Source organism: Durio zibethinus, chromosome 3 (genome assembly GCF_047325235.1).
Source record: "Durio zibethinus cultivar Kanyao isolate XHJ-2024 chromosome 3, ASM4732523v1, whole genome shotgun sequence".
NCBI classification, from domain to species: domain Eukaryota; kingdom Viridiplantae; phylum Streptophyta; class Magnoliopsida; order Malvales; family Malvaceae; genus Durio; species Durio zibethinus.
The window spans coordinates 10,269,040-10,293,206 of record NC_143164.1 but is presented as its reverse complement, the minus strand read 5'-3'; the positions used below and the strand labels follow the sequence as shown (position 1 = coordinate 10,293,206).

Here is a 24,167-nt window from a genome sequence, read left to right as displayed (position 1 = left end):
ATCAAGATTTTAAATCAAATGTTAACAATAAACAGATAATGCCAAAACAATGATTTCCAAAAATGAGATAATATCAAATAGATTAAACTCAATCAAGAATACATCCATAATTTAAAATTTGTATCATTGAATATATACAGAATTAAAAATAGGAATATGGTACTAAAAAACATAAGAATAATTCAATTCAATGAACATGAAAAACAAAAATATGTAAAAATAAAAATAAAAACTCCACTAAATGCATACATGATAATGGGCGAGATGTAAGAGTACAACTTTTTTTTTTTTGAGATGAATTGTAAAAATAATGAAACTTTGCTAAAAGTAGAAGTAAAGCTAAACCTGTACCCTAAAATTTATTGCCTTGCAATAGCTTCATAGCTATGATGAAGTCAAAGATCAATATATATTAGAAAATGATCTTCTTGATATTTCGTTTCAAAACTTCAAAACTTTATCTTTCCACTCTAATTCAAAATAAATGGGATGGACCCCTAAGATAACTAATCGATTAAAGATAGCCAGCAATTAGAAATTATTCAGGAAATATGTAGAGTACTTTAGTTTCTAAATTTGGGAATTAATGACTCGTAGCAATCTAGAAAAGTAGTTATCTAAGAGCTATACCTATATCAGACACTGGCAACCAAACATCAAGGTTGCGGCCACCTTTATAGTCCTCTTATGCTTTCTAGTGAATCCAACCCAATACAATACTATAGCAAAAATAATATAGAGACACTACACATTACCCAATTACATTAACTTGCAAAAAAAGGAAAACTATAATCCAAATAATCGAAAGTAAAAGAATACCCGCTACCATCAGAAACATCCCTAGAAATCTTCATTTTCTTGGTAGTCTCTTTGTACAAATCCTCCAAACTGCAAGATAATGTTTGTTCAATTGCAGGTCCTTTTCAAGGCTTATAGAAGTTAGCAATATTTTGCATCCAGCAGTTGAAAATTTTTAGAGGCTTCATTATCAAATGAGATCTCATCAGCTTCAAGGCTAAGTTTCTACTAGAGGTTATCTAAAATTATGAGGATCATTTTGCCATTCTTTAATCGCTAACATAACCACATTACTCTTCCATTATTAGTCGTTTCATAAAAGAAAATGATCTCAAAGAATCTAGATCTAAAAAAGTATCTAATCAAAAAGTTTTTAAAAAATGAACCCAAAAATGGCAAGCGCTAGTGGCTCTTACATTGGAACAGCCTAAGATAGCTTGATCTCTTTATTTTCACCCTATCACTTCATTTCTTCCCTCTTCTTCTTTCTGCTTTCCCTCAAAGCATCCAACCCTTTCTTTAGTAGGTAAGATAAAGAAAAGGAAGAAAAAGAACAAAAAATGGAAATCCTCTCTCACCCACCTCTATGCCATTTTTTTAGATAAAAAAATAAGTTTGCACACAACCTCTAGCACATGTAAAAAAAATGAGAGAAGGAAAAAAGAAACACCAACTGTGACACGTGGCTTATCTTAGAAGGAGTCAAGATGTTATCAAAATGTGCTTTTTTTTTTTGTTAAAATTACATTTTTTATATAAAAAACATGATTTTTGTGATTCAAAAATTACATTTTTAACATACAAAATGCAACTTAAACAATTTTTATATCTAACTCTTTTTATTTATTATCAATCACATTTTGAAACCAAAAAAATTATCTCTCATAAATTATCAACAACGTTTTCAAATACATGCTTCGATTTTTTAAAGATCACGTTTCTATATAAGAAATGTAATTTTTAAATTTTTTGAATTGTATTCAAAAATTACTTTTAAAGTGAAGCTAACAAATATAGGCTTTGGCTTTTCAAAGATCATGATTTTTAGATTTTTTTGGATTGTATTAAAAACTACATATTATAAATAATATAACATTCAAAATGAAGTTGACAAATACAGATTTTGATTTTTCAAAAATCATATTTCTATATAAGAAACATGATTTTTTATTTTTTTTGAATTATATAAAAAAATTACATATCAAAAGAAAGACTATAACCTTTGTTAATTTTTCAATTATGCTTTTTAAGGTCAAAACGTAAATTTTGTTAATTTTTCATTTCAAAAACCTTTCACTTACCCTCTCTCATCCTCTTAAAGAATAATTACTCGTCTCTTTTTATCAAATATTTTTTAAATAAAAAAATTAAAAACCAAAAAAGAAAGAATCACTCCCAGTGAAGACTCTTGTTCTCTATATATTTTTAAAATTTATCTTATAGATAGTTAAGAATGCTTTTATTAATAAAAAAAAAGGGAAATTTTTTGCACTTTTCTATTTATTTTATTTTTAACATCCTTATTGACTAATTCACGATGGTTTTACCCTTTTATTGGTGAGATGAAAATTAAACATATTTTGACCAAAAAATCATGATGAAATCGTTTTGAAAAGCAATCTAAGTTCACATGGGGGAATGGATCCAGCTGATACTGAGGAGGTAATATTGAAAACTCGTAAACAAAATCTTTTGAAATATGTCTCATTCAAATGCATGAAATCTTCAAAAAATATCAATTTGGAGAGTGTTTGCTTCTAGTCCGTTTTTGCATTAAATAAATTATTTAATAAATATAAATAAGAACCCTTATACCAAAGGGATCCTATATGCATGGTTGGTCTCATTTCACTGGAAATTTAGCAACCATACCTTTCCTATTTGCCTTTCAATATATCCCAGTGTTATAGGATTCGTGTTCTTGGTTTCTTTTGACCAAATAGTACTATCAAATTAAAAATTTGATGACGCAATAAAGATTATGATGACATAGAAGCCTACTTGTAGCAAAAGATTTGGTAAAATCAAGTCCTAAATACCAAGGAAACTCATAAAGAAAGTTGTGGGAATCACAACTTTTCACCTTTCAAATCTGCCAAAGAAAAAACCAAAAAGGGATAGAATCATATGCAATCTTTTGAATGGAAATTAACAGTAGGAAAGGTCATAATCATGTGTAAGATGTCATACATACCTTTGAAAGATTGCTACACCATAGATAATTATTGCCCTTTCTTTGAATTGCTACGGACCAAATGCAACCTTAGACATTGAAGATGAAGAAGGCAAATTTCTTGGGTACTTGCCAGGCCAAGTCCAAATAGCAGCAAAACTGGTTTCCTCTTCAGTCCTCACATATAGGGCTGGCAAAACAATATACAAGCAACCGAAGGCTTCCTGCTAAGGCAAGACAATACACAAGCAACGGACTTTTCTACCGTTGTTCTAACGCCCTTCACAAAGATCCTGTTCGGAAGCAATGAATATATCCTTTACTCTTATAACACACACCACAATGCTTCCATTTTCCCTACTCAACATTGCCCCACATTACTCTGTTCATCTTCTTTTATTTTAATCAAGAAACAGAATAGAATCAAAATCTTGCACAAAAAGAAGAAAAAAGAGTCATGGAGCTGGAATTAGGACTCAAGATTACACATACAAGAGATGATATTACTTCAACAGCCGATCTTCGGATTAGCAAAGATCCTTTTGGTCCTGTTTTCTTGTCTAGAGAAACTGACCAAATGTTCATCCTCATTGCTCATCTCAAAGGTCCCTTCTCTTTTTTAATTTTCTTAGAATTTAGTTTCTGTGGATGTTGATTTAGTGATGCCAATGGAAGATTTGAAACTAATGCAGGTTTCAGAAGAGAGAATATCTTCATTGAGATAAATAAGGATGGGAATCAGATAGCAATAAGTGGGGAGAAACCTGTTCAGGAGATGGTGATGATAGGGTGGATTATGTGCAAGAAGGAGGTTGAGATAAAGGCTTTTCGAAAGGTTTTTCGGATACCTGATGTTGTCAATTTGGAACGAATCAAAGCAAAGTATAATGAAGAAGAATCAACATTGAGAATTATCATGAAAAAGAAGGTTAAAGGAATCTGTGGTGTTGGGATTGAGGAAGAGAAGGAAGAAGAAGGAGAGCGTAAGGTGATTAAACAAAAGGTACCAAAGGAAGAGGTAGTTGAAAAAAAGGAAGATGAAGAGGTACCAAAGGTAGAGCTGGTTGATAAGAAGCAACCTGAAGAGGAACCAAGAGTTAAGTATGTCAAAAAGAAGGAACCTGAAAAGGTACCAAAAGTAGAATTGGTTGAAAAGAAGGAACCTGAAGACGTACCAAAGGTAGAGATAGTTGAGGAAAAGATTCAAAGCGCTGAAGAAACTGATCAATGGCAAGTTGAAGCACGTGAAGAGGTTGAACAAGAAAATAGTATTGAGGCAGAAACAGGAGAACCTGAGGTAGAGCAAGAGGAAGAAATTGAAAAGAAGATTGAGAAAGAAGAACCAGGGGCAGTGGAAAATGTAATTTATGAAGAGCCTGAAAGAATTGAAGAGGTGATGCAAAAAGAACCCGAAGCACCTGAGATTGAAACAATGGAGGAACCTGATCAGGTGTTGGAAGCGCCGAAAAAGATCCCAGAAGAAAAGGTTGCAGCTCCTGCTGCTCCACCAACATTTCCAGAACCAGAGATAATGGAGTCTGAGGTAGTTGAATCACAGATGACAGAGATTCCATCAATCAAAGAACTAGATGAAAAAGAACCTCCTGATGATGAGATACAAAAGGTTAAAGAACCAGAGGAAGAGCCAGGAAAAGAAGAAACAGGCGATACAGCAGGTCAAGCGACTGAAGAATCAGATTTACCGAGTTTACCACCAAGTCAAGCTGAAGATGAAAAAATTGCAAATGATGATGATCAAGCAGAAGATTTAACTTCGGAACAATCAGAAGAGCAGGAAAGTGGAGTAGATGTTCAGGAATCCAAAATGGAACCTGAACCTGATCAAGAGCCAAAGGAAAATGAAACTCCAACCCAACAACAACTTCAAGATGAATCAGATAAACAAGAATCAGATCAGGAAAAGGAAACCGAGTACATGGCAGGAGAAATCAGAGAAGAAATTGATCAGGAAGAACATCGTCAAAAAAATGAAGGCGACACAGATACATCTCCTGAGATAGACGCTGACAAAGCTCCAATTGAAGGAGCAGCTAAGGTGGATAAGCAGAAAAGGAACAAACTGCGTAAACCTTTAATGTTTGCAGGATCAGCATTTCTTGTGTCTCTCATAGTGTTAGTTATTAACTTACTTAGAGCAAGAAAAAGATAAAATTTGTTTTCCATTTATACACTGATGATAACCTTGATGCTGCATACCGAAAATACTGTCGCCTGCTGACTTCTGAGAGCATTTTAATCTGATTGTAATTTGCATTGTTCACGCCTTTAACTCTAAATTTCAAGATCACATAGATATCTGGTTCAGACTTCAAGTCAAAAACTAGAATTAGAACAATGAGATTACTGCCAGTCTGCTAGAATAAACATATATTCTTGGCATGGAAGGTGTGATGGCTATGCTGAGTCTTTAAATCTGAGTGCAGGTGCAAAATTTCCCAAGCTCTGCAAATTTTATCTGGCAAAGAAACATTGGAATAAAATTACAAAAGAAATGGAACATTTATTTTTAGATCAATTGGATTTCTTCTCCTGAGAACAAAATCCAAAAAAGAGGTCTTGGCAAGTCAACAAAGAGCCAATGACACATCAAATTTAGATTTGGTTCTTTCCCAAAATCAGAACTTTGAAACTCTACAGGACATTCTGAACTGCGTAATAGTACTATTAAATCCTCCAATCAAAATATAGTAACCATTTGAATAGCCCAAAATCTAGTTAAATCTACGCGTGCATACATACCACCTGCATTCGTAGTATATAAGCGCCTGTGTTTCCTTGGAAACAATTCAATGGCAGACATAGGTCATTATCTCTGACTGACATCAGCTGTTACTGTCAGTGGAAGAGATTATACAGACTACTTATTGTTAACATTGACAAATATCTTAGCAATTAACTTTGTTGATCCAATATTCTGCTCTTATCTTTGGTACAAAGCATGCAAAACAGAATACTCCAAGGCATGAAAGAGGAGCAAAATGTTTGACACACTGTTCATTGTTCAAGCAATTCAAAAAGTTATTCTCCTTCCAACCACTGTTTCAATGTCGTACCTAAATAAACAAAGGAACATCCTGATTGTTAGAGTAATTGCTTCATTAAGGTCAACAGATTCATAACTGTGATCTTAATTTCCTTCTGGTACGCATGCTGCTGTATATATATACTGTTTGAACTCCAAAAATGGTAAGACTTAACCCTGAATCTTTAAACTTTATTGGAGTCTAAATAGAGAAGGTTCTGCAGAAGTTACATCTAACTCTATAAAGCTTGGCATGCGAGAAGATCCCCTTTTTCCATATCAAAAGGAAGCAACTTATTCAGAACGTATAAAAGCAAACTTTCTTAACACTGAAAACCAATAACTTGAAATAGTCTGATCGGGGCAATGAAGGGATAAGTTGTGATTCCAAATTGTGAAAATTAGGGGGAAAAAAAAAAAAAGATAGGATGAAGATATCGATATCTTTTAATGTCAAAATTAAGCATAAGAACCCACTGAACGATGGATACAAGCAGATTAAAAAAAAAATGACTATAGTAGTAGTAATAATAATAATACTAAAATTATGAAATGAAAAGACTGTCCTTAAATATCTAAAAAAAAATAAGAGAAATCTAGTCTGCTTCCACAAGCCTTAACGGTCTGCTAACCATATATTAAAGTTTGCAAGCCTTGGATGCCTCAGCTGGAAGAAAGTAGCATACAATCAATGCAGATCTTAACAACTAAAAACTTTAGAGGTAACTTTGATAAGCTTAAGCAGAGATGAGACTTATGAAACAGAATATCAGTTAATTGCACTACAAAGTATGGCAGTCTGTAATAGCAAGTGGTTAAGTTTTATACGGTAAAAATAAATCAACTCCTCTTCAAACAGTAGCATCAGAAAATTCTAGGTCGAGACTAGGTTGCATCGAAAAGCTGTTAACTAGTGGTAAGATACTAGTCAAATACGGATATCTATTATTCATTTCATACATGTCAGAAAACATGTAACGTTTCAATCTATTATTCATTTCATACTTCAGAAAACATTTAACGTTTCAATCCGGCATAGGGATATATCAAGGATCCATTATGGTATATATATGTAAAGATTTGACCCATTTCGGAAGGTGTGTTTCATGAGTCAAAATCATGAAATTTTCAGATCAAAGCGGACAATATCCCAATGATGCGGAACTCCACAGAACACAGCCAATATCAATAGACAAATTGGAAGAGATGCAGAAGTTGAGATCAAGAAAATGTTTGATTAAAACCCAGAAATTATATCATATTCATGCCTTCTCTTTTTCTGATATTCTTGTTGTCCTGATATACACATAGATTGTCTAATCATGCTTCTTTCAATCTTCTGCATGCTATTCTTTTTTCATTTTAATTGCAAATATCCATTCCTCTCAAGTACTTTCGTAAAACAAAGCTAAAAGGAGATATTTTGCTGATAAGTTCAGCCTGGCTCTTGGAATGCCATAAAATGCCAGTCATTTTCTCATTATGGATTTTTTTGAGACCACATAGAGGTACTTCAAATGCAAACCAAATAAAATTAAAAGAATATCTTTTAATAATTAAAATTCAGATTGTATGAACAGCTAGCGAGGTGTTGTAGGTGGTCCTGCAAAAAACTAAATTTGCTTTCTCGGTAGATCTGATTCTTATACCATTGCTTCATATCAAGGATGCTGACAGAAAATGATTTTTATTTAATAAACAGGTGACTGGCAGCTGTTATGAGAAGGAATATGACGCTTTGAGGCATTTAACGAGGCAACCATGGCAATTCAATTAAAAGATCATTTCTTCAGCTCTGGTGGGCACAGCTGCGACTACTGTTTTGTCAATACTGAATTATTAGCCAATATTGAAGAGTGAAAACTCAAAGAGTAGCAATGACTATTTGCACAATTGAAACCATTAATCATTTGCAGCTTTTGCCTTGATAATCCAGAACCATTTGTCAGAATCCTTTATGTAATCAGGATTTTTAAAAGCTACAAGATACCCTGAGTTGCAGACAAGTAATGTGCTTCTGACTGTGTTTCCATAACTAGGTTACGGTAAGAGGCAGACTTTGAAATTTATGAATTTTGGAAGTAGAACTTCAGCTTTGTGTCTGACAGCTACCTTATGACCAAAACTAAAAGAAATCATTGAGAGCCAAGGTAAACAACCATGATTGTGCTGTAGGAAATATATTGTTGTTTTTGTCATCACCCATCTGAACAAAGTCATCACACCTTTTACGTTTCCCAGTTAATGCAACAATAGTCGAAATGTCGAAATGATATAGCATTACATAAGACTTTATAAAATCAGATTAATTAGAGTTTCAGTTTCTTTTCACAGTTAATGAGGAGCAGCTCAAGCAGATGCCAGAAATGTCTTCCACCAAAAATGTTACACGTCAAAGAATTTGACGGTACCGAAATGCTTGCCTGTTGGGCCCTGAAAGCAAATAAATTGACAAGTTTCAGTCGCTGGCTCGCAGCACAGTTTTTTGTGGTTGTAAATTTGTAGCGGTCAAGTGGCTTGTATTTTGCAGTACGCTGCGAAGCAATAGGAGATGGCCTCAGCTTGAGGCCCCTCCCCAAATATTAATGTCAGTGTTTTAAAACATCCTCTACTCGCTTAAAAAGCTAAACATAGACCGAGGAAAGGTTTTTTTTTTTTTTTAATCTAGAAAAGGGTTTAAAGATCCAAAAACTGAAACCAAATTCCAAAATATTGGGTTATTAGATAATTTCAGTCTGACAGCCCTTGCTCTAGTTCTACCAAAACTTCAAAGAAGCAGTTTGGTTGCAAAGTTAAAAGTAGATAAGACAATCTGCACAAGTAAATGGAGCAGACGCAGTAAAAGTCAAGACGAGTTTGATTAATACAAATACAATGAGAAATATCTGTTTAATCATCTTTTTCAACATTAAAAAACTTGAAAAACCATATATGTGATTGGGGGTGTAAATGATACATTAGTACTCGCAAGCTACTCGGGTTCGATTCGAAAAAAATTCGAATTCGGTTCGATTATTGTCGAGTCGAGCTCGAGCTCGAGTAGCTCGACTTACCGATCGAGCCGAATTCGAGTATTCTTATATCTGACTCGAGTAGCTCGCGAGCCTAATCGAGCTTTTATATTTAAATATATTTTTATTTTTTTTAATTAATAAAATATTTCGAATCCGAGTTCGAGTTCGAGTTCGAGCATGAATAATCGAACTCTTGTCGAGTATACGAATCGAGCTTATTTTTACATATTAATCGAGCTTAATCGAGCGAGCTCGAGTAGCTCGAATTCGATCACGAATCGAGCTCGAGCTTGAAAAATAAAACTCGATCGAACTCGAACCGAGTATCGAGCCCGGAGTTGTGAGTCGAGCTCGAGCTCGAGCTTCTCACTACTCGGCTCGGCTCGGCTCGGCTCGTTTACAGCCCTATATGTGATAAGTGGGTTTTTCCAATGTCACTTTATGCCCCCAGTCTTTTTCCCATGAAAAGCCTAATGGCAAAAACAGCCGACTCGGCAACTACAAAAATTCCTGAAGTCCACATAAATAAGCTCTCACTTCAATAGCCAGCCAATAAACCAAAACAAGAAGCTTTTAGTAATTAAAGTTCTGAGTTTTATGACAGCCAGCCATTGAGGTGTCGTTAGGACGGACTCTTCAACCCTTTTGGTAGGTAGCAAATGGGTTAAATTCGCTTTCTCTGGGAGTCTGGAGATGTTATATTCCACCAATCATGCCACTGCTGCATATATCAAGAAATGGGGCAGAGGGAGCGACTTCCTCCTTCAACAATAGTAAAACAGGCTACGAGAGAGAATATGGGGAATTGATGTCTGAACCATACAATTGAATATTAAAAATCAATTATTGTCTCAACTGGATACAGCAAATATGACTTCCTTGTTCACATTAATTAGCAGCCAGAAAGCATGACCAAAGTCTGATGCTCTGTTTTACCACAAACAAAAAATGTTAAATGCTCTCAGTAATTAGTTAACAATAACAAACATCGATAGACATAGTCAAAGCAATCATTGGCATTGCTACCTTTTCCAACTCTCACAAGCATATCCAAGCAAACATCGATAGACATAGTCAAAGCAATCATTCGCATTGCTACCTTTCCCAACTTTCACAAGCATATCCAAGTAACTTGGTAGGAGAAAATACCTTTATAAATTACAAACTCTCTCACGATGCGTATACAGACCATAAACAACCCACAACAGTTTGAGAGAGATTTGCGAATGTTAATTTAGCTAGAAATCATTTACATGTTGTTACATGTCGAATGCAATGAAGTCCAACTAAAGAGAATTTTGTATTTATTTTTATGGGAAATCTTTGGTCCAATGAATCCAATGTGCTGATTTCGAGGAAAAGAATGGCGCATTAAACAACCCTATCTATGTATGCATTCTGACATGTTGCATTACTCGCTTTTGTTTAGAAGTGACTTCAACATCCATAATATACCTGGACAGTCCACATCTAGAAATTCAATAGTCCTTTCATTCTTTGAAGCTGGTCATTGCCACATCTTTTGAACGGACGATTATTAGAACCTATCTGCTTTTAGCAATACCAACCAAGAACAACAAAATTCTGCTTGCAAACAGAGAGGGTGAGAGAGTTAATACCCTGCTACTCTAGCCAGACAAGGGTGACAAAACTGCATGCACAGTAGAAGTTACTCCAAACTGCATTAAGGGACAAAACGCTTAAGGGTAGAATTACTGTGCTGAAATATGTGCCAAGAAACAGTGATATAAGGGACACAGGAAGCCTACACTGAAACAATCATATTGAACACAAGACAGTTGCATAATTAATCCTCATTATAAAAATAAAAAGGAGCAGCACTTTATCTAATGCCTTGATGTCAATCCAGATCTCTGATCCCTTCAATGCTTTCTTCACTAGCATATTGCAGGTCGGGAAAATTAATACGCTTAAGAAATCCACCATCAATACTGGGGTATTCCAGCAAATCCAATTTAGAAAAAAACATGCTCAGGTCCATTGCACAAGAACAAGAATTTTATTGGATATCAGTTATCTTAATATCTTCATTGTCTTCATTCTCACAGCAAGCTGGGAATCGATGGAGCGTTCCTTTTGAAGCACTCAAGAGCAGGGAAAAGCAGACAGCTTCCTGGGATGACGATTTGCATGACATAATAGCAAGCATTTTTCTTTAATAAATGACGGTGATAAAAATCATTCGTAAAATCAGAAGGCTACCAAGGACTTGAATCAAGATTAAATGCCAGAATTTGCTCAATAAGATCATATTCCTTTTACAGCAGGATATAAAGAAAACCAGAAATCATAATTTCTCTTTTAGCAAGGCAACTCATAGGAGTCAAAATGTAAGACATGATGATGAAATCATGTAGTCTGATGCTTGCAAACACTTAATGAATAACCAAAAAGGAAAAATGAAGACCAACAAATCCATCAGTTTTCTCTTCTACCTGGTACTTCATTTTAGCTGGTACAGGCGAGATCTCCTTACACCAGTCAATGAGTATTCTATTTACAAGCCCGAAAGAGCAAAGAGACAGTTTCTTCATCCTAGAAACCATCATATTAGTTTTCTGCGTTTCATCCGGTGATTGCAAATTTGCAACTTTGTCCAAAGAGCTTACCAACAAAAAGCACTCTTTCATTCACTATTATCCACGTTATTATCGCATCTAAAATGCAGAATATTATCAAAGAAGCACAAAAGGTGTATATCATTGACAAGTAGACAAAATTTCAACACAAAATCACTAGAGACTGAATATGCAAATTTACTTAGGAATTTGATTATACAATAACAACCAAAAGGCTGGACATCAGCAACAGGACCAAAGGTCCAACTCCATATCCTACTTTCTTTACACCGATACATGGTGATAAATACAAGAAAATCTTTTTTGTTTTTCCTCCTTACCCTTTTTTATTTGTGTGGCGCAAGCCTCAAATCCTTCTTCATTTCTTCTCCATCTTCGTCTTCTCTTCCCTTTCATGTTCAGGATCCTGGAGTTTCCCTGAAGCTGAAAGCAAAACACGTTTGCAAGTTGCACATTTGACACTTAACAATTTAAACCACTGCAACCCAACAACAGACTTTTTACTCGGGATTGTGCCCCCTACCCAAAGAGTCAAGCCCTTCAGTTCGGCTCCGAACAATCCTATGAAAAACCTCCCTAACCTGCCTCTCCAGTGGCTCTAAGCCTTCCTTCATTGCGTGACAAACCTGCCCCAGTTCCTTCACTCTCTGCCTAACCTCCCCTTCCTTCTCCTCACTCAACGGAAACTGCACAGAATCAGTCAATTCACCCAACAACCGTGAACACTTCTCCATCTGATAAATCTCCCTCAACAACCCACAAGCATTTTTCCTATCCCTCTTCTTCGACTCCTCCATGATCCTCTCATGCAATGAAAGAATTGGAGCCGCCCAAGAAAACTGCCTAGGCACATAAAAATGAACTTGCAAACCCCGATCCTGACACGGAATCGCAGCCACCAAGGCCCACATTACAAACAACAAAACACAACCCATTGTGTAAACAGGCATTGCAAGTCCATTGGTAGCCACAACCTCATTCCCTCGTGGTGCAGCTAAGTTGTTCCCGATCGCCTGGAGCTGCCTAGCAGCAGACCAAGATCTCGAAACACTCCAAGACAACGACCTGAAATGACCCAAAGAACGATGGTGATGATCCTTGGAGTGACTGCTGGTATTATTATTTCTTCCAAAGGAACGATTCCTATGAGACAAAGATTGACCGGAATCTTTCTCATCAAGCATCCCAATTGCTAAATCTATCAACGCCTTTTTCGCGCGACGAAATTGTCCTTCTCCTAGGGTTCTCTGATAACAATTATTATTACCATTATTATTCGAATTATTATTGACATTACTATCACCCAAAGCGCAAAGAACGATTTCTAGAAGCTTCTGCCATTGCTTGATCTGTTCAATTCCGTCGCGAATCGCATTACAAACATCAAGCGCCTTAACAGTACGCTCGTAAAAATCGGCAATCAAACGGTCCATGGGAGGTTTCATCACTTGAGCTTTATTGTTAAAAACGATGACCCGAAATTCCTCTTGACAACAAAGGAAAACGTCGAGCAATTTCCGAACCCATGGAAGAGAAAGCAATTCATCGGAAGGAACAGAAGCTAAATCGTGAAATCGGTCAGCTACTTGCCTTTGAAACAACTCGAGCTCCACCTCGTGCGAAGCCGATCCATCGTTCGGCGATTCCATCGCATGTACTTGATCCCTCCTCAGGGATAATAACGAACGGCCGATATTTGTCAACGGTGCCGAGCTTCCTTGATAATCCGTCGCGGGCATTCTCACATCGAATGATAACAATAATAACAATAAAAATCAAATTTCGATTTTAATTGGATCCAATATTTAAGAGAGAAAAAATGGGAAGAAATGAAGACGGATATGGAGAAACCCTAATTGAAGGAGATGGCATTTTATTGGGGATTTTTGGACCGCGTTTTATGGTGGTTGGGAAAAAGAAAGGTCCAAACCGTTTTTTTCTTTTTCTTTTTTTTTTACTTTAATTAGATAATCAAGAATTAAATCATTGAACAAAGTTTAAATTTATTTTTTATTATTTTTCACATTCAGGTTAAAATATGGTTTAACAAATCTAAGGTTTAAGTTCTGAGCAGATCAAGCCCGTTGATCAGGAATATTCTATCCATTGGGCCCACAAGAGATTTTAACTCGAGTGATTTCGCTTGGTGGGAGTGACGGAGGAGTCTTTTCCAGGTGGGAACATGACATTGGAGAGAAGACAGAGTCAGTTGTACACGTGGTGCGCACAGCTGGGTCTTCGTTGGCGCGTGATATGGAGGGGAATTGGTCTGAGCTCTGATTCGTTCTTCTAGAAAGGAGAGAGATCATAACGTGTGCTGTTCGTCAAGCAAGAAGTCGGAATTACCCCCTTCCAATTTTTGGAAGTTTCAAAGTTCAATTCAACATAAGAAATGCATTTTTATATAAAAAAAAAATTATCTATATTTCTTTTTAACTGTTTGTTTTGTCCTTATGTTCTTTTCATTTTTCACCTTACTACTACTAAACTCAGAATCCAACTCTGCCCTAATTTTACTTTATTTAAAGTAATTTAAACAAATGGCATAAAAAAGATTATTACATAATTAATATCTTTATTTAAATAAATTTATATTCTGCAATATCCAATAATGCTATACATCGTTAATAAATTATAAATACTTTATTAAAAAATTAATTTTAAAAATATTTTTAAAATTAAATATATTTATTTTTAAAATTTAAAATTTAATTTTTATAGTGACATATAATTTATTATAATATATAATATTTATGCACAAATAATATATCAAGTATAAATTATATTTAAATTATCCTCTATATTTTAACATTGTATTTTGTTAAGAGCAGTTAATGATCAAAAGGGTATAGTAATATTTTTTTATATTAGAAGCTTTTAATAGATAATTAAGAATAATTTCAACATTTGTGCTTCCTTGACATGTTAGATCAGTCTAATATACTCAGTGCCACATCAACTCGGCACTATCTTTATTGTCCCTTTATGGTCTTTCATCACTTATCTATATATATGAAGTTTCATGCATCATTAAGGCAAGTTTATTCTACTCATAATTCTCCTTATTACTCTTCTTCTGACCTTACTTATTTTGATTTGCACATCGAAGTGCAAACACAAGGAACACTCCTCTTTTTTGCCTCTAACCATCATTCTCTTTTGTTTTCTCAAAAGTATCTTGAAATCAAAGCTCAGCACTACCATTTGGGGCGTCAGGTAGGGGACTCCTTTTTCACTCATTAGCCAAGCACGAAACAATGCCACCAAGGAAAAGAACTTTAGAGAAAGGAGAAATGGTCATCCCAACTAGAATAGAAATGCATAATAGTCAACACTCAGAAGACCTTTCTTACCACAGACGGGCCCGACTATAGAACAATTTCAGGCCTTGATTGAGCAAATCCAAGCCCTTAAACAGATTTTGTAGACCATAACCCCACCACAAGTTTTGAAAATGCCTAACCTAATCACCTCTGGCTTAGCCTCATCGGCATCTAAAGAAGAGAAGCATAACACCCTAGTTCACCATTACCTCTGCCACAACTCAAAAATTTAAACAAATAAACCTCGAACCCTAACCAAACAAAAACCTAAAAACTAGGTTGCAAGCCATGAAAAAAGAGTTAAAAATAAAGGCAGTGACATTCAAGGACGAGCTCAAGTTCCTGGAGACATTACCCTTCACTGAAGAAATTGATAAAACCATACCTTCAAAAGGATTTAAAATGTCGACCTTAAAAACCTACAAATATACTTATGACCCCTTCGATTATTTAGAACTTTATAAGACTAACATGATGATGAAGGGTGCAGATGAAGATTTAATGTGTAAAGGCCTAGCTACCATTTTGAAAAGCATATCTCGATCTTGGTACAGCAACCTGGAACCAAGGTCAATTACAATGTTCAAAGAGCTCAGCTACTCTTTCTTGTCTCGATTTATGAATAGTCAAAGAGCATACAAAACAACTCTGAGTTTGATGTTGATCCACTAAAGTTGTAATAAATTTTTGAAGAGCTATGTTACATATTTTAACACAAAAGCTCTAGAGGTTAAAGACCTAGAGCAAACGGCTACTATAGCTATCTTAATAAGTGGACTCAACAACAAAGATTATCACATGAAGTTAACCTTGTCTTTAGAACCACCTAAAACTCTAGCCGACATCCTACTGATAACTAAAAAATATATAAATATTGAAGCTTTAACAAGAAACAATTGAGGTGAGAGAGGCTTATCCCCAATCTTCAGTGATCATGGTGAGAGAAGCTCATCCCCCTCATCGGTTGTAAGAGAGGTAAAGATTTTTACAATTTCCCTTAAGAGAGAGATGATATATGGCTAGAAACTTCAGTGAAGAAAAAAACTACATTGTACTAAATACCTCTTGAAAGAAGATTCTAATACAAATTAAAAGAAATCTTGACCTCAGATGGTCGAAGCCACTAAGACAGAACACAATGAGGGATTCAACCAAAATATGTGCCTTTTATAGGGATGTAGGCCTTAACATCAAAGATTGTATTAACCTAAAAAATGATATCCAAGCCCTAATAAGAAAAGGTCAATTGAGAAGGTTTGTAGAATAGCGAAGATAGAGCCAACCCAAAATGAACTATAGATAAACTGAAAAAAGTTTATTTGAGGTAGAGAGAGAAGGCTAATAAATGGAAGAAGAGAAGTCCAAGGAGTCAAGCCAAGGCAAAAAGAAGTTTGAAATAATAACAACAAGCCGATCGTCAGAATAATTAATGTGATCACTGAAGGTAGGTCAACCTTAGCCAAAAGAAAGTTTAATATAAACATGGTTATAGCCATAGGCATCTCGACAAAGAGAGAAAAAGACTAGAAAATGAATTGATCTTATTCAGCTTAAAAGACTTAAAAGGAATCCAGCACCCACGTGATGACATTCTAGTGATCACAATTATAGTATACAACTATGTAGTAAAAAAAATCATGTTTGATAATGAAAGCTTGACTGACATCATGTATCATTGCACTATAGAGAAAATGAAATTTGGTGAAAATCAATTACAGTAGATCACTACATCATTAGTGGGATTTAAAAATGAATAAGTACCAGTGAAAGAAATAATTAAGTTACCGATTTCTTTAAGAACAACCAAATACTATCACCTTAATCATAGAATTTATGGTTGTAGACATCCCATCAGCCTACAATATGATATTGGTCCAACCGAGCCAATTTGTTATGTGGCTCATAGGCTCAACTCTCTATCTGAAAGTAAAATTTTCAATACCCAATGGGGTTGGAAAGGTTAAGAGAGACCAATCCATAGCACAACAGTATTATGTCATAATAATGAAATGAAAGACTGGGAAGTTGATTGGCAGTTCGGCCAAAACAAAAAACACTAAGGGAGGGCAAACTTTGAAAACATAAAAAAAAGTAAAAAACCATAAGGCAAAACACACAATGTAAGATCAACCTGATAAAAGCACGTTCTTAAGCCGTTTTGAGCTTTTAAACTCAAACACAAAAAATCTTTTGTTTTATTTTTTGAATTTTTTGAAGTAATCTAAAGACAATCGAACTCTTAAGCCAGCATGAATAATTACATGTCATTTAGACTAAGCTAATATGTCTACCAAAATATAGCTTGAAATAAAAAATACATACTAATTTCACTATATACATATTCAACAAGTTATCAATAACATACTAATCATCACGTTATGATCTATTTTTTTAATAAATGATCTCGACTTAATATAACAAAAAAAATAATTGATCAAGGACTGAACTTAGATGAAACTAAACTTGAGTCGGTCAAGGATCTCATAGCAATTTCGTTATAGGATAGCATCCCTAAAAGATATATACAGATCAGAACTAAATTTCAACATAAAGGTTAGTTAATTCAACTTCCAAGAGATAATATCGACCTATTCACCTGGACACCATCTAATATGCCTGGAATTGATACCAAAATAATGGTTTATAAGCTTCATACCAATTTCGAGATAAAACCAATTTGATAAAAGAAGAGAACTTTTACCCTAAAAAGACAAAAGGCCATTGAGAATGAGGTCGATAGATTATTACAAGCAGGCTTTATTGAAAGAGGTCTATTACTCTGAATGGATGGCTACTGTGGTCATGGTAAAAAAGCACAACATAAAATGAAGGATGTGTGTTGAATTTACCAACTTAAATAAAGCATGCCTAAAAGACGGCTTTCTTTTCCCTAGCATAGATTAGCTGGTAGATGATAATGCCGAGCATGGCCTCCTCAACTTTATGGATGCCTATTTTTGTTACATCCAAATCAAAATGCTAAAGGACGACGAGAAAAAGATAACTTTTATTATCGAGAACGGCTTTTATTACTATAAGAAAATGCCTTTCAGATTAAAAAAAAAAGGGACGACCTACCAAAGATTAGTAAATAAAGTATTTAAAAATCAGATCGATCGTAATATGAAAGTATATATAGATGACATGATAGTAAAAAACAAGAGCTTGACTGAGTATCTGAAAGACCTTAGAAAGACTTTTAACACCCTAAAAAAGTATAATATTAGGCTTAACCTGAGCAAATATGCCTTTAAGGTTACATCAGGTAAGTTTCTCTACTACATAATTAATAAGAGGAGGATAGAAGCGAACCCAGAAAAGGTTCAGGTAATCCTAAACATGACAACACCAACCTCAATAAAAAAAAGTATAGAGGTTAATTGGAAAAATAGTTGCCCTAAGTCGATTCATGTCCAAATCGATAAAATGATGTCTGTTATTTTTTAAAATTTTTAAATATTTTTGACTTAAGGTGGACCCCTCAATGTCAAAAAATTTTTAAAGAACTCGAGCAGTTCTTATCCTTTGCACCTATTCTATCTAAGTCGGAGTTTGATGAAACTTTATACTTGCATTTGGTCATTATAGAGCAAGCCATCAGCTCAATCTTGATTTGAGAAGAAGAAGAGAAGCAAAAATCGATCTATTTTGTGAGCAAAGTATTGACAAGGCCAAAAATCAACTACAATGGTATAAAAAAATTAGCTTATGCAATTATCACCTATACTAAAAAATATATACCATATTTTCAAGCTCATGTGATCCATTTATTGACTAATCAACCACTGAAATAAGTCTTACAAAAGTTAGAAATATCAAAGAGATTAATCAAATGGGCAATGGAGCTAAGCGAGTTTGACCTACACATACTACCCCAATTGGCCTTGAAATCTTAGATGCTAACGGACCTCGTTGTTAAGCTCACCTCGGTACATATTGAAAGACAACTTGAAGAAAATAAAAAAATCCCAGACAAGAAAAGTTGAAAGCTTTTTGTTTATGGATCGATCGTAAATCATAGTCGATGAGCCAGCCTCATTTTAATCAGCCTAGAAAGACTGTAGTATCCATACGCCTTAAGATTTAAATTCAAGACATCTAATAATGAGATAAAATATAAGGCATTAATAATTGGTTTAAGGTTAATAACTGAGTTGAATGTTCAATATATAACCATGTATAGTGACTCTTAATTAGTGGTTAGTCAAATCAATAAAGAGTTCTGAGTTCGAGAAAAAAAAATTAAAAAATATCTAGATAAAATACTGGCCCTGGTGGTTGATTTTAAAAAAATCAAGGTAAAAAAATATTGAAGTCAGAAAACTAGCTGGCGAATTTGTTATCTAAATAGGCTTCAAGAATAACAACAAAAAGTTCGGACTAAGTCTTGGTAGAAGAACTAGCACACTAAAGCATTGAGAAAAAGCTTGTAGGATAGATCACGAAAAAAAAAACTTAGATGACACAGATCAAAACATATCTAATCATGGAAACATTACTTAAAAACAGGAACTAAGCTAAAGTATTGATGAGGAAAGCTTTTTAGTACATGATGATTAAGGATAAATTATAAAAAAATATCTTTTAGTTTGCCTTATCTAAGATACATTAACGAGAAAGAAGCAGAATACGTCTTACGAGAAATCCATTCAAGAATATGTGGAAATCACCTCAGATCTCGACCATTAGCCTACAAAATACTTAGGCAGGGCTATTATTAACCTACCATCACAAGGGATGTGACTGAACTATCAAGAAATGTGATAAGTTTTAGAAGCTTACTTATATTAACATCTTCTCTCGACCAAGCTCACTCCTATCATTAGCTAGTGTGGCCTTTTATGTAGTGAAAAATGGATGTCCTATGACCATTTACTCCGATCATGGGTTAGAGAAAATTTATCTTAGTAGTAGCAGACTGTTTCACGAAATGGCTCAAAACTAAGGCCTTAACCACTAAAACAAAAACTCAAGTGAAAAATTTTGTGTGAAAGAATATAATTTGTAGATTAGTCTACCTCAGTTCATAATAATGAATAATAGCAAACAATTTGAAAATCTAAGGTTCAGGGAATGGTATTCAAACATTTACATCGACCTGAGATTTACGGTAGTCACCCACCTTCAGTCCAATGGATAGGTCGAAGTAGCAATATGACCATATTAAAAGCTTTGAAGAAAAGACTAAAACTATCAAATGTGCTATGGGCCTTGAGAACAACCATTAAAGTACCAATACGTGAAACTCCATTCCACCTAGCGTTTAGAACAAAGGCCATGGTAACTATTGAAATCAACTTTTCAAGCTTAAAAGTCAAATTAAGGTTAGAGAAAAGAAATGAAAAAACACTTAAGGTCAATCTAGACCTCATCAAAGAATAGAAAAACATGGCCTTAACATAAATAATGACTTATTAGCTAAATGTATCTAGCTATTATAACAAAAAGGTCTAATGTAAGTACATCAAGAAAGGTGCCTAGTCTTTAGAAAAATTAAAGTCTCAGAAGTAGATGTTCGAGGTGGTAAATTAGCCTTAACTTGGAAGGACCATATGTAGTTAAAGAAATCATCCTTGATGCAACTTATAGACTATAGGATATGAATGGCAACATCATCCTAAAGACGTGGAATACGAATAACTTAAAAGTCTATTATTAATAACTCGGACTAAACTAAGCTCACATTTATACTTTGTACTTGAATATATAAATCAAATTATGCTCAGTTGATGACACTTATGCTAACATTAAGCTTAACTGATCTAATAAAATCTTACTTGGCTGTTGATAGATTCTAAAGTTAACTTAATTTGTCTAATTAGGCAAACTCTTAGCCCACTTAACCGAGCTTGATTGAATAAACTAAGCTTAGACTTGTGCAAATAAAAAAAATCATTGTGATTATCATGATTAACTGAGCTTAAACTTGTGTAAATAAAAAAAAATTATCATAAAAGAACTGAGCTAAAGCTTAAATTGAACTAAACAAAAATTTACATCTGATTTTCTATTGGTATAAAAGTTGTTAACAAATTATTCATCAATAGATCATTCCTATTCGAGATCATCATAAAAACTGACCTCATACATCAATAATTTTGAAACAAAAAATTTTACAAAAGTTAAAAAGAAAAAAAAATTATGTGTCAGTAACATCAGCAGTAACAGCGACAGTAATAGCATTTTCATTAGCAAAAGTAACAGCAATGACCTCAGCCTCCCTAGCTTCGTCCACCTCATGCTCAGGCCTTAGAGCTGCCTCGAGCTCGACATCTATGGCCTCATCACCGTCATCTTTTTTTTCTTTTTTGTTGAGTTAATTTGGAAGAGGCATCGATCTGATATTATTGATATCAATATTAGAGAGATCGCGGTTGAGGTCTAAAAATTTAAACTCCACCTTATCATTGGCTTGATTATAGGCCTCTAAGCACATTAGACTGGTAGAACTCTACTTTTAACTAGAAGAATTTGCTAGAAGCCCAAAAGTCCTTAATCATTTTTTTTTCAAATCTTTTTTTCTCTTTTCCTAGCCTCCAACTTAAACCTCAGCCTTATTATCTCGACCTAAGCATCATTGAGCTTGAGCTTGGCTTACTTTCTTATAAAATTGACTAAGGCTTTCTCAACCAAGACGGCCTCCAACTTCGTTATTAGCTCGTCATTTATCTTTCTTTGCTCGACCTCCTTCTTATAAAATCACTAAGATTGGATCTGACATTGCCCAAAGAATCCGTGCTTTTTTTATACTTCTGAATTAAGGCATTTACATCTTTTTTTACTTTAAAGAGATGGGCTATAGGGAGATAAGCATAGTGGAAAACCTGGCTGGTGTTGTCCAAGGGCTAAAGTGAGGGTTTCTATTAGACTGCATGGGATGAACTCAAACTTAAGTAAAATGAAGAACAATTAAAAAATTGAATTAAAGTCAGATGGTACTTACCAAGAAAAAGGACTGTGACTTTGCAAAACCTTCTCGCCACATCGAAGTTTTTGGTAAGGTCGTCAATGGAAATATAATCTAACCTTACGAAAATCCTTTCTGAACTGGGCCTTAGCACCCTCACTTTGAGATTTTTCAATATGAAAGTGGAGACTTTAACCTTTAGTTTTTTGGGCAAAAGTGCTACAAAAAGCTCCTGACGAGCTAAAGGCTTCATTTTTTGAATTACTAGGGAATGTTAGGCTAAAAGGTTAATGACTTTGTCCCTTCCGTGAGACGTAGCCCTGAGCTAAGTATTCTTTTGGCCTAAAGGCATGCTAGTATAGGGAAAAGTCAAAGTTTTCATCGACAGACATCTCTGCAAAATTGAGTTAACAATTAGACAAAAACAAAGTTAAAATAAAATCCTACATATTACCTCACACCTACCCCAGTACTTTGTTTCATTTATTACTTGAAAGAAGGTCAACTTATGGGCATCAATGATGAGCTCCTTCTACAGGTGTACTTTATTATTTTATCCTGATTTGTTAGATTCAAGATGGAAAACGCTATTAGTGCATCCATAAAAATATCAAGCCCACTTATTATCTCTCATACCTCAACTTCGACGACTTTGGTCTCATTTTTTTATTTATTTTTTGTTTTTGAAGGCAAAAAGAGAGCAGCTTTCAATTTTGTATTGAGCTCAGACAATTTGTGAATAATTTTTTATTAAAATAAGCTGTTACATAATATCACCTCTTACCATTGGGGTATTTTTTAATAAAAAAAAATTTCTAAATAGAGGAAGAGTGGGAAGAATGTGTAGATATTGACAAAGAATAATAAAGCCTACTATGTACTATATAGAATTATGAGTGAGCCGAGTGATAGTCAAATTATAAAAATTAAAAATTAAAATAAACAAAAAATGAAGTAAAAACCTCAGACTAGCCATGAATGAATCTTAATATCCATATGTCGATATAGTTGTAATCTATTAATGACTCAATCTGAGAAATTTGGCATTAATATGCTATACCCTTCTTTAGGAAAAAAGAAGATTGTCTCCAAAGTGCAAACATGATTAACTAAACACATATGAAAATAGTCTTAAGGATTAGCTTTGCCTTTTAGTTCCCTCATCATAGCCTTAAGGATCATACCGAGGTCACAAGGAGTATATATAAGAAACTCTATTAATTCATCCTATTCTATAAAATCCCCCTCATCACCATCACTTTCCCCAACCGTGGTGTTTCCTTCCTCTTATTCTTCATCAGAACCTTTCTCATCATCAGAATCTTTATCGCTAGAAAATTCTGACTTTTAAGCAGGAGCAAGATTCCAAGGTTAACCGTGGTTGAAAATAACACAACTCTAGAGGAAAAAGGACGAGGTGAAAACTCTTCAAGAGAAGAAGTAATCTCAACAAGAACTAATTAAGGTGGAATAAAAGTGACAACGGGAGCATCAATTGATATGAGAGTAAAAGTAGAAGAAAACTGATAAGATCGAACCTTAGAAGGGAGAACAATCGAAGATGAAAAAGGTTAGTCATAAAAGATGGATTGACTTGAGAAATAGGGAAAATAAATGGATTATGTAGTTTAAAATCTATCTGAGCATACAGTTCTTCTATGCTCAAGGCCTTTTTCCTCTTACTCGAGCATTGTCCTTATTTTACTGCTACCTTTTTTTAGACATTAGGTTAAATAAAAAAGCCATCCTCTGACAATCACAACCTTCGATGACTGGTGAAATTAGGTCATCGTCTCCCTACTTGAGCTGACCTCCCTAAGTTTTACCTTGAAACTTTCGACCTCTCCAAAACTTAAACTAGAAAACATGCACCTAAAAAAGTGAAAAAAAAATAACTTTAAGGTCGAAAAGCTTTAAGATCAAAAAATTCAAATCGGATTGAGAGAAAAAAAAGTACAAAAGTGAAAAACGAAAGCCCTAATGGCCCTTTATATAGCCGCACTATAGATCAAATGAACGGCACAGACCATGCATGTACCAGAGCGAAGATAAAATGATGTTTTTTCATCTTCTCTTTAAATTTTTTCACTCAAACTACCTCTCTCCTCATTTAGTGCCATCAAACTAGTCAATTCAAACAAACCCTAATCAGATCAACCAGACCAGACATCTTCTCGGGACAAATCTGATGCTCGATTCATCATCAGAGTTTAAAGTAAATACTCAAATATAAACCTTGAAATAAAACATAAGTCCCATGTCAACCAAACAAACTCCAACATTAATCTCAAATCATCTTGAATAATTAA

At 34.5% G+C, this 24,167-nt stretch overlaps 2 protein-coding genes and 1 long non-coding RNA gene across 3 annotated transcripts; 1 reads left to right on the top strand and 2 right to left on the bottom strand.

The window, feature by feature from the left end:
- Positions 1–514: 514 nt before the first annotated feature.
- On the bottom strand, positions 515–3,114 carry LOC149519606 (uncharacterized). The gene is made up of 2 exons (XR_016340933.1): positions 2,993–3,114; positions 515–2,890 (listed from the first exon to the last, which is right to left on the bottom strand). It is a non-coding gene; the product is annotated as an uncharacterized LOC149519606 (long non-coding RNA).
- Positions 3,115–3,428: 314 nt separating this feature from the next.
- Positions 3,429–5,369, top strand: LOC111299176 (uncharacterized). The gene is made up of 2 exons (XM_022894221.2): positions 3,429–3,576; positions 3,664–5,369. Exons 1-2 carry the CDS (start codon positions 3,429–3,431, stop codon positions 5,139–5,141), a joined length of 1,626 nt encoding a protein of 541 aa, XP_022749956.2. The 3' UTR covers positions 5,142–5,369.
- A 6,416-nt stretch (positions 5,370–11,785) lies between these two features.
- On the bottom strand, positions 11,786–13,596 carry LOC111299169 (protein BYPASS1-LIKE-like). Its single transcript, XM_022894213.2, has one exon. It carries the CDS (start codon positions 13,365–13,367, stop codon positions 12,129–12,131), a length of 1,239 nt encoding a protein of 412 aa, XP_022749948.1. The 5' UTR covers positions 13,368–13,596; the 3' UTR covers positions 11,786–12,128.
- Positions 13,597–24,167: the final 10,571 nt, after the last annotated feature.

What these genes read in the sequence shown, in the direction of transcription:
- LOC111299169 (XM_022894213.2), bottom strand. Translation starts at nt 13,367, where the DNA reads ATGCCCGCGACGGATTATCAAGGAAGCTCGGCACCGTTGACAAATATC.
- LOC111299176 (XM_022894221.2), top strand. Translation starts at nt 3,429, where the DNA reads ATGGAGCTGGAATTAGGACTCAAGATTACACATACAAGAGATGATATT. An exon ending in CCTCATTGCTCATCTCAAAG is followed by an intron (nt 3,577 to 3,663) that starts GTCCCTTCTCTT and finishes AAACTAATGCAG; the next exon opens with GTTTCAGAAGAGAGAATATC.